The sequence below is a fragment of the Pygoscelis adeliae genome, unplaced genomic scaffold, assembly GCF_000699105.1.
Source record: "Pygoscelis adeliae isolate BGI_AS28 unplaced genomic scaffold, ASM69910v1 Scaffold79, whole genome shotgun sequence".
Classification (NCBI taxonomy): domain Eukaryota; kingdom Metazoa; phylum Chordata; class Aves; order Sphenisciformes; family Spheniscidae; genus Pygoscelis; species Pygoscelis adeliae.
Genome location: NW_008825532.1, coordinates 1,803,076 through 1,813,488, shown reverse-complemented (window position 1 = coordinate 1,813,488; position 10,413 = coordinate 1,803,076). Strand labels below are relative to the sequence as shown.

Below are 10,413 nucleotides of genomic sequence, written 5' to 3'. Positions count from 1 at the left end.
CAGTGCGGGCTTTTTCAGATGGGTGTTAAGAATAAGCTGCTCCACGCTACAGTCTGTAATTGGGGTATTGACGCGTGCGTGAAGAAAGTACAAAGCTCTGCGTCCGAGCATGAAACGTCCTGTCTTTTCTGATCCGAAACCGGAGCGCTCAGAATGTTTCTTCAGCCAGGTGGGACCGTTTTGTCCTTGGGAAAGGCTGTAAGCTTTGAGGTGGTTCTTCAGAACTGCTCTTGTTGAAGCTTGCCAGATGGGAGCAGTGGGAAGGGAGCTCAAATGGGGACTAGCAGCAAAAGTTAGCTGAAAAAAACAGTCTTCTGTAGAGGCAGTGAAAAGGGTGCTCGGGAGCTGAGAGAATAAGCGACTTTGCTTATGCTGCCATAAATGTCTTCTGGTGCCTGGATGGGTGGAGGTAATCAAGGGGGAGTCAGTATAAAGAGACTTGACAGAGGATTGCAGGTGACAGGAGTTGCCGTACAGTCTGTGTCAAAATTGAAGCATAAACCCGGACAAGCGCGCATCGTTTTGAAAGGTGGCTTCTGCTGTCAGCAAATGGTCTGTAAGAAGGCCGACTCAGTACTTGGCTGGATGCACGTCTCAAACAGATGGGCTTCTTTTCTTTTCTTCCCCAGGGCAAATGCACCAAAATTAAACTTTGGAGGCAGCGCTGCAACTCAAGCTACTGGAATCACAGGGGGCTTTGGATTTGGTAGCTCTGTACCGACCAGCGTGCCCTCAAGTCAAGCAGCAGCCCCTTCTGGCTTTGTGTTTGGATGTGCTGGCACCACCACCACCACCACCACCACCTCCGCTCAGTCTGGGACAACTGGAACGTTTACTTTCTCCAGTGGTACCGCAACTCAGGCCGGAACGCCCAGCTTCAACATTGGCGCTGCAGCTCCGCAGGCAGCGCCCACCGGGTTGACCTTTGGAACAGCACCTGCAGCTGCTGCCACCACTGCTGCCACCTTAGGGGCCGCAACCCAGTCGACAACCCCCTTCTGCCTTGGGGGGCAGTCTGCCGGTGAGTGCCTGGGCTCGACGTGGCAGCTGTAGTCAGGTAGCCTGTCAGCAGGGAGGGCAACTGGGGATGGTGTGGAGGTTCTGCAGCCTCCTGCTTCTGCTGGCGTGAAATGAAGCAAGTGGCTGGAATCAGTGGTTTTTCTGATATGCTAGCCCAGGGTCTTCAGCGATGAGTAGCAAGTGCTATTTAGCCTTCGGCACACTGTTTTCATGGGAAGTAGATGTCTCCAACCTCAAGTGTTATTGAACTTGTATTGATCATTTGTTTTCTTGAGGCCGGCAGGTGATACAGGCAGAAAACCCCATCCATTAGGATCCCAGCAGGTGTGCTGAATCCATTTGTTTCTTCGCATTACAGTAATTGGCAGAGTTTGAATACGTGTTTAAATGAGCTAGTGAGTTTGTCTCTTGCCTAGGCCAGTCTGGCCAAGCGAAGCATGTATTTGGGGAACTTTCTCAGGACAGCACCTTGGTCTGGCTGATTTTTGTGATAAACCACTGTTCACCTTCCCAGAAGCAGGAACCTGCCCACTCCTGCAGAATCTGGCAAAAATTCAGTTTGCAGCTTTTGATTTACTTGTTGGTGACAGTGCAGGCCTCGGGGGGGAGGTCATCAGCTCTGGGGTGAGGGTGATGTTCATCTGTGTTAGAATCATTCTTGAAAGTCTTTGTAGGTAACGAGCTTGTTAGCCCTAGTTCATTTCCCGGATAACGCAGAGTATTTGTTACACTGAATATTATGGTTTTTTTCTTACGCTCTTACTGCTTCTAACTTGACTATTACTGTGATCAGCAGAAACTACAGTGTCTCTGTAGTAAAAGGCTCGCCTTTTACTTATGCTACTTGTTCCAGTTCTAAACTTTGGGTCATTGCCTTCAACAGCAGCCACTAGTGCACCCGCAGCAACGCTGACCACTAGTACCAGCCAGGGACCCACTCTGTCCTTTGGAGCCAAACTTGGAGGTAGGAAGTGACTTTAGGAAATAATTACTCGAGACTTTGTGAATCTGCTGTCCTTCTGGGAACAGTTTTCTAAACTGGAGTCTGGAAATGGGCTAGAAGTGTTTGTTGCTGTGAATTTGCAATGGCATCAGTAATCTGTGGCAGTTCATGCAGCCATTGAACTCAGTATCCTGTACTTTTTATTGCGTCCCGCATACCAAATTCTGTTCCGTACTTCCTGCTGGAGCATAGTGGGAGGGAGCCACAGGTTTAAAGGGCATTTTGGAAAAGAGAAAGAGTTGAGGTAGAATAAGAGGGAAAATAGTTTAAAATTCTTACGTCCATAAAAAACTGGTGTAGATAGGCAAATTTGTATCCCATTCTCAGCATGACTGTACAAGAGCTACGCTTTTTCTGTTTGTAGTAACATCCACAGCTGCTACAACTGCCGCTACCACCACAACCTCCATTCTTGGTTCAGCGGGGCCTACGTTGTTTGCATCTATAGCGAGTTCTTCAGCACCGCACCCGCCGCTCCCCCGGCTGCCGCTACCACCACAACCTCCATTCTTGGTTCAGCGGGGCCTACGTTGTTTGCATCTATAGCGAGTTCTTCAGCACCGACGTCGGCTACCACCACGGGCCTCTCACGTAAGTCACGATGTACGGATTTTATCTGTTGGGGGAATAAATGAGCAGCATCGTTGGTGCCTCCTGCCAGTAGTGGAGCTGCAGATGCTCAGGTAATACGGGAGCATTCAAAAGGCCAGCTCTTCTCGCTGTTTGCCACCCTCCCTCTTTGTGATTTCTGGCAAACTTTCTTCAGTGGTGAGGCATGGAGGGTTTTGTTCAAAGCAAAGCACGCTTTAGATTCAGAGTGGGCAAGCAGCACGTGGCAGTTTTAGCTGTATGTGAATTTTTTGTTTCTCTGTCTGGGTAGTATCGCCACAGCTGAGCTTTCTAGTGATGTTTTAGCTGCTGTCTTCCAGACCCCAGTGCCTTGAGTCTGGTCACGTCTGCCTTTGACTCTTGCATTAGGTGTTCATGCTTCTTCAAGAACAGTGGCCTGTGACAGTGGAGATGCAGTGTGCTAGAAAGAAGTATTGACACAGCTGTATGTTTGCAAGTTCCTCTGGTAGTAACTGGCAAGTTTCCTCTTGCAAAGTTATTTTTATGGCAGAAAACAGTGTCTCTTTTCTGATAGCTTTAAGGCAGTAGCCCAGGTTTGAAGACAGTCCTAACAGCTTTCTTCCTCAGCCTGCAATGAGACATTAATGCTTCGGTTGCCTTTGATTATGGAGACTAGCTACAGTAAATGCCAATGTTTACCAGACTTAATACAACTATTCCACACATAGTGCTGTCTTACACCTACTTCTGAAAATGTAGGCAGCTGCTCCCAAGGACCTTCACAGGTTTTACGTTAAAGCCACGCTGATTACTTTTAACTAATCAGCTGCAATTTGTAGACACCGTATATACCAGCCTAACAACTTGCATTTTTAGTAGCTCTACAATGCTTGCATTGCTACTGTAGTTCCAAAGCTGACCTTAATCTTGGTGTTTAAGAATGCTTTTAAGCTAATGGGCATTCTCTGTTTTCAGGATGCCTGAAGCCTGGTTCTTAGATGATGATAGGTGGGTTGTTTCCAGGCAACTGAGATGTGACCAGCGTGTTTCCTGTAGTATGTGCAATTGTATTGCTTTAGCAAGTAGCCGCATGCAGAGATTACACTTCCTGCCCGCCAGTGTCCAGTACCCTTTGCTTATGTTAGCATTTGATAGCAGTTAAATGTTAGATAATTGAAAAGAGGTAAAGGGAAGTGACAGTAGCTTGGCACCCTGGGTTGATGAAGTTTCCTGGAAGAATCGCAGAGCATTCTGGCTATTTTATAGCTTCAGCCTGCCCTTTTTCATGTTGTGGCTGGATGATCCTTCACCTAAACAGTGATCCTGGTTAACACAAATAAAGACCAGATGGAGATGGGTGAGCAGGCAGGGTAGAGCTTTTCAGAGGGGTGCTGTATTTAATGGGTTACGCAAACTCTTAATGTTGTCTTCTGTTTACAGTTGGTGCCCCTTCCACTGGGACAGCAAGTCTTGGAACGCTTGGGTTTGGATTAAAAGTTCCTGGAACAACAGCGGCTGCAACAAGCACTGCCACTAGTAAGAACTAGATGCTGAAAGTAACCGCAGAGGAGGAAGCCTGACTTCAGCGCTCTGTAGTAGCATAAAGGGCCACGCTGGTGTAGCAGCACAGCAGTTCTAATTTCTAATGCCCTCCCATATCTGAGAATAACACAGTATTTCTTTCTCTGATCCTCCTTCTCCATCTCCCCAAAGGCACAGTTACTTATGACTTCCGAGAGCCTGTCCACAGCAAAGGGACTTTGGGTGAAGGAAGGCCCGTAGGCTTTGATGTTCTAATCTGGAGCAAGTAAAGTAAATAGACGAGCTGCTCCTTCTCTAGCCTGCCTGTGTAGGTGCAGATTGCTCTAAGAGGTGAGGGAGAGGTGTCCCGGTGGGGGAAGGGGGAGGCCAAAGACTTGCCGGGAGTGTTAGGGAGAGATGTTTTATGTTTCAGTTCTGCCCCGTTAATCTGTTTCTTCCTAATTGTAAGGTTCAAAGCATTGGATTTCATTAACTTTTCTTCAAAAACAGAACAAAACAAAAAAGCAGAGATGAGTGCTGTGTTTAAGTGGCAACCGTCATGTGAAAACCTGCAGTGGAATTTGCTGCTGCACAGTGTTGGGGTTCAGGACTGAACATCTTTTTCTGGATGCAGTTACTGGTCAGTTTTCAGTGTAATAACACGGGTGCTGCTCAGCTCTCAAGGTCTCTCTAAAGCTTGTTTCTGGAGTGACTGTGAAGAATTTGAGCGCAGTGCCTAGAAGTGCCACGTGACTGACTGGCAGTACCATCTGATAGATGCTCTTGGCTTTGTGAAAACGTAGAAATCTCATGTGCTGCAAAGACGCAGGAGAGGAACTGGGTGTGCTTGGTAGTTATTAGGCCTAATATTAAAACATGAGGAGATTGAGAGGGGTGTGGGCTAATGCTGCGTTTCTTTGAATAATGCCCAGGTTAAGTGCAGGCTGACAGTTCCTCCTCTTACTAGAACTGCGAGTCAGGCATTTACAGTCCACTACTTTTGTGTCAAGATGTGCTTCACTCCCTTCTTGGCAGACGTGGGATTTGCTTTTTGTTCCTTCAAAGGGACCTACTTGAGCTCATACAGCACTGTGCTTAGAAGCGTATATTGGACCTGTTCTCGGTTTGTTAGATAGCAGATGTGTCCTCTTCTGTTGCTTGACTTGAACCTCTTCTTTCAGGCACTACTTCTGCTTCTGGCTTTGCTTTGAATCTTAAGCCATTAACTACGACTGGTGCCATTGGAGCTGGGACTTCTACAGCTGCCATAACCACAGCAACCACAGCCAGGTGAGTCATTTGTTATAACCAACTATTTCCCGACTGGGGCAAGAGTACCAGTATTAATGCTGGTATCTGGTGGAGGAAGGGGCAGTGAGTGTTGTCATGTTTACATTTTGGTTTTCGATCTTGTGCTCTGTACTGTCTCGCACTTCCTCTCAGTGCACCTCCAGTGATGACGTATGCCCAGCTGGAGAGTTTGATAAACAAGTGGAGTCTGGAACTGGAAGACCAAGAGAAACACTTTCTCCATCAAGCTACGCAAGTTAATGCCTGGGATCGGACGCTGATAGAGAATGGAGAGAAGGTAAGGTGACATGCAACGTAACCTGATTTTGCTTGCTTAGATCCTTAAAGGCTTTAAGTGTTACAGAGGCAGCAAGCCATCTAGTGGGACTTCCTAGTTGTAAAAAAGAGAGATGTGAATTACATCTGGATGCTTGTGAGAGACTCACTGCCTGTCTGTTCTGGTCTGTAGGCATTGGAGCTTGGAAAATCTGTTCTGTGAGTTTACACTATGATAACAAGTTGTCTTAGGGTGGAGCTTTCAAAGCCAAACCTCCATTATTCAATTTTTGGTCTGTAGATCTTTATGTAACTGCTTCTTGTTTCTAGTAGACATTTGTATGGTGCTGGCTTTCTCAGTTCCACCACTCTTCTTTCATAAGTTGAGTTTTGAATTTTCGTAGTATAAATAATTGTCTTCTGTTTCCAGATTACTTCATTACACAGAGAAGTAGAGAAAGTGAAGCTTGATCAGAAGAGGTACGAAACTATGAACGCTTGAGATGATTTTGTTTCTTTTTTTGCGTCGTCTTGCGTTGTTCTGTGGCAGATCTAGAATGCATATAACTTGTAAGTGGAGTAGTTAACACTTTCTCTTTTCAGACTGGATCAGGAGCTGGACTTCATTCTGTCACAGCAGAAAGAGCTTGAAGACTTGTTGACCCCTCTGGAGGAGTCTGTGAAGGAGCAGAGCGGAACTATCTACTTGCAGCATGCAGATGAAGAACGGGAGAGGACGTAAGACAAAAATCTGCTTTGAACATGTGATGAGCAAACTAATGTGGTGATGATCAATCAGCAAGAAGTAGAGTTGGGATGCATGACGATATTGATCTATCAACGGCCTTTGTCAAACACGTAATCCTGTTTTATGCATGGCGACTTAGATTTTACGCATTAGAAAGAGGGGAATTGCGACCGGAAGCCCTTGAATCAGCATGAAAAGCTCTTTGGATGTTGGTCTAATCAGCTGTCTGGGGAAAGGTTACTAATTTTGGCATAATCTCTGAAAAGTAATGATTATTTAGTGACAGAAGTGATGAGAGCAGAATGCACTGTGTGTGGCTCAAGCATCCTTGCAAGCCTTAAGTGTTGAATCGTAGCAGGATAATTAAAAGAAGTGTTTGTCTGGTTCAAGAGATAGGAATCTTGAAGAATCTGGACTAGCTGGTTCCTTCAGTTCTGACAAACCTTCCAGAAAGCCCTCCACACTGTTGCTTGTCTGTCTCCCTGTATCTATCGCGAGAGGGAGAGAGAGGTTAGGAATTACTTCATCTGTGTGATAGAATGCCTCTCATGGTGCTGTTCCCACGTACCTGCCAGCCTTGGTTGAAAGGCATAGAAGCTGATTCTGATTGCCCAAAGTTGGTGTGACTTGGAGCAGGTCCTGAGCATGACGTCCCATGGTATGGAATATCCCGTTGGCCAGTTTGGGTCAGCTGTCCTGGCTGTGCCCCCTCCCAGCTTCTTGTGTCCCTCCAGCCTTCTCAGTCAGTAGAGCATGGGAAGTTGGAAAGTCCTTGACTAGTGTAAACACTACCTAGCAACAACTAAAAACATCTATGTGTTATCAGCATTGTTCTCACCCTAAATCCAAAACACAGCACTGTACCAGCTACTAGGAAGGAAATTAACTCTATCCCTGCTGAAACCAGGACACTGACTCACATACTTACTCTGCAGTTCTGTTAGTAGATTTCAAAGTATCTCATTCTGGTAGGAACTCTGGTTATTTGCTTGTTGTCTAATTTTTGCTGAGATTACAACTTGTTTCAGAGGTATTTCTTAACGTTGATCCAGTTACCTGCTCCGCTGCTTGCATCTTTCTTGAGGCAAATCTAAATTTTGTTCAGAATGCCCTCCGTTACTGCTGATATTTTTTCCTTATACTACTTTTGTATCCTATGAAAACAAGATCTGAATTACCAGCTCTTTCTGATATGTATTAAATTGATCTTGACATTCCTTGTGGCTTTTCTGAGAAGCTTTTTTTCAGTAAAAATTTCCCTTCAGTATTGCAGACTTTTTTCCCCCATTCCCTTTTACTTTTGCCACCTCAAGCCTAAGGTGATTAATGTTGTGGTGGTTCCTAGGTCTGAACTGGAATAAGCCTAAGCCACAGGCATATACTCTAAACCAGTCTGTTTTCTTTACGGTAAAGAGAAGCAAAGCGACACAGCTGCTGCACAGACTTCCCTGGGAAACTGGCTGTGCTAAGTTAGTGGAGCTGTACATATGAGAAATTTGATTGCATCATGTTCCAAAGGCAGGGACAGGCAGGCTGTCTTTTACTACTCTTAGTCTCTATGTAGTGTAAGAAATGACTTGCTCCTTCTCTTTCTGCTCAGCTTCAGCAGATCTGTAAAATTTTGAATGCGCACATGGATTCATTGCAGTGGATTGACCAGAACTCAGGTGAGTGTCATCTTGCAGCTTTTTGGGAATGTAAATAGAAAGCATGTAGCATGTGTGCAAGTGCTTCTTGAACATAAACGAATTCCTGAAGTTCCCTGAGGAATCTTCTGCTCCTCACCTTCAACGACACAGTCCCTTCTGTGCTTGAATTCTCCTGATGTGCCTTGAAGGCCTCTGCTGAGAAGTAATTCCTGGCAACTGCTAGTGTTTTACAAAAAAGCACAAGCAGTGCAACGCATCAGTGCAAAGCAGAGGACTTGAAAACCTTATGCATTGTTCTGCGAAACTAAGGTTAAATATTTCAACTTCTAAAATGTTATGGGGTTTCCCTTTGGAATAGGACAGTTGGTGAGGGGTGTGTGTGTGTGTTTAATGTTATCATCCTCTCCCCCGCAATGGGAAAGCCAAATCCAGGTAAGACTGAGCAGCATGCATTTATCTGCAGGCGTGGTAACTCTGGAGTAATAGTGTGGAAATTTCACGGTAGCAATAACTTGAGATGTAGTGCAGAGCAGAAGATGCACTCAGCAGTGAAAACTTGATAGTGTAGTTACTGTTGTTTCTTGTCTTGGATTCACCCTCAACTAGTATACCATGATGCCATACTAAAACAGAAAAAAGGAACTTTTCTCACAGGGAGTGCCTCCTTGTGCGGGATTTGAGAATTTGACACGGTTTTAACTGATGTTAGCAGCCACACGAGGGCATGGCAGAATAAAGCAGTGCTCCTCTCACCAGTGCCAAATTGCACACTCTGGCTGCAGTGCTATGAAAGTGCTCACACCTGGTGTACTTCTTGGGTGAAAGCAGGCATGCTACTGTCCATGTTTAAATAGTAGTATTGGCTTAGGTCAGGATTTAATTTGGCTTTTTCTTCCAGAACATAGATGCTAACTTCCGCATTCCAAACATGGCTTTATTGGGAAATCTGGTGCAGCTCCTGTGGCATCAGAATTCTGACTTTACGGAATGCGTGTGAAAATAGCAACCCGGTACCTTTAAATTTTCCTAGAAAGGAGACCCAGTTTTTCCTCTGTGATTCAGTACCGAAGAAATTGTCGTATCAGTTAATAACAATTCATTCTCTTTGCTGGGAAATGTACATCTAAAGAAACAGTTCATCTGCAGTTCACCTTCAAACAAGAAAGAAGCAATAAGCCTAAGAAACTGCAGGTTTTAGAAAAGGTTAATGTATTTCTTTGTTTCTGTGGGGTTCTTAGCAAGGAGAAGAATTCCCGTTACTGTGTGCACTGAAGTGGTACGGTGGAAAAACGATGCAATTTTGAAGTAAGCCTTCACACAGCCCTTGCAATTAGTAATTGAGTAGGCCTGCGAAGGACACATTCCTTAACATTCTTTTTGTATTAAAAAAAATACTAAACCTCCCCCCCCCAAACCAGAACTAGGGCATCTGTGCTGTAGGTAATGTTACCAGTTTTGCTTCCTGTGGAACACCTCCAGGACTGTTTCACAACAGCCAGTGATCTTTTCTAGGCATACTCGTACACAGTGGCTATTAACTTGTCTGACTTGTTAAACAATTATGTGCAACTGTGGCACTTTATTTGAATTACTATCAACCTACGCTGCCACAATTAAATGGACTTGCTGAACACGGACACAGGGCGGTGCTGCTTCCACAAGTGAAAGGAGTGTTTGGACAAAGCCTGGTTCTGACCTTCTGCCTCTTCCTGAGAGAACCACAGGGTCTTCTCTCTCGTAGTTACCACTGAATTCCGAGTTGAGCGAGAGAGATTGGTGAGGCAGTGAAGCAGACTGCCGTTTTATGCCGTAATCATTTTTTGCATGGTGATTTTTGAAAAGTGACAAACTGAAATGTGCTGCTTAATATGTTACCGGAAGATTCTGGGTTTGGCATGCTGTACGAAGTAAAACCTAACCTGGAATATGGAGGCTGACGTGATGCCGTAGCCCTGTTGAATAGCTTCTGATAAGCTCTCATGGAATGAAATTAGAAATGGCTTTAGCTTGTGCCAAGATTTTTTTGTATATTGCAATGCCTGCTGCATTTAAAGTTGATGATCAGTCAGTGGCTTATGTGTTTCCAAATGGGTGGTCTGCAAATAACAGACGATCTGTGTTGTGGCTGCAAGTGCTCTGCAGCTCCTCTGTGCGATTGCACTCTCTTTTCTGTATTTACAGTTAAAAGCTTGTTATGGCCGTGTGACATCCTGCAAGAAAATAGGTATATACTTCTAACGGATTGTGTGGTTCACCTGTAATTTGCATAACTCAAAGCTGGTTTAGCAGGCGGTGGGTAGGGGAAACTGGTTTATAGAGCAATAGCTTTTTCTCAA

General features: G+C 45.1%; 2 protein-coding genes across 2 annotated transcripts in view; both read left to right on the top strand.

Annotated features, from left to right (window-relative positions):
- LOC103923385 (nuclear pore glycoprotein p62-like) overlaps positions 1–10,413 on the top strand; it is a 20,957-nt gene that overhangs the window by 1,846 nt on the left and 8,698 nt on the right. Inside the window, exons 3-15 of the mRNA XM_009331729.1 lie at positions 630–1,021; positions 1,904–1,984; positions 2,388–2,474; positions 2,543–2,614; positions 4,034–4,129; positions 5,296–5,404; positions 5,558–5,702; positions 6,111–6,160; positions 6,284–6,418; positions 7,046–7,086; positions 7,774–7,835; positions 8,029–8,095; positions 8,492–8,509. Coding sequence (XP_009330004.1) covers positions 630–1,021; positions 1,904–1,984; positions 2,388–2,474; positions 2,543–2,614; positions 4,034–4,129; positions 5,296–5,404; positions 5,558–5,702; positions 6,111–6,160; positions 6,284–6,418; positions 7,046–7,086; positions 7,774–7,835; positions 8,029–8,095; positions 8,492–8,509 — 1,355 coding nt within the window. The remainder of the gene's footprint in view (positions 1–629; positions 1,022–1,903; positions 1,985–2,387; positions 2,475–2,542; positions 2,615–4,033; positions 4,130–5,295; positions 5,405–5,557; positions 5,703–6,110; positions 6,161–6,283; positions 6,419–7,045; positions 7,087–7,773; positions 7,836–8,028; positions 8,096–8,491; positions 8,510–10,413) is intronic.
- The window catches only part of RBM41 (RNA binding motif protein 41), a 9,167-nt gene continuing 7,818 nt past the window's right edge, over positions 9,065–10,413 (top strand). The window contains 1 exon segment of the mRNA XM_009331722.1: positions 9,065–9,087. Within this exon segment, the coding sequence (XP_009329997.1) occupies positions 9,065–9,087 (23 nt within the window).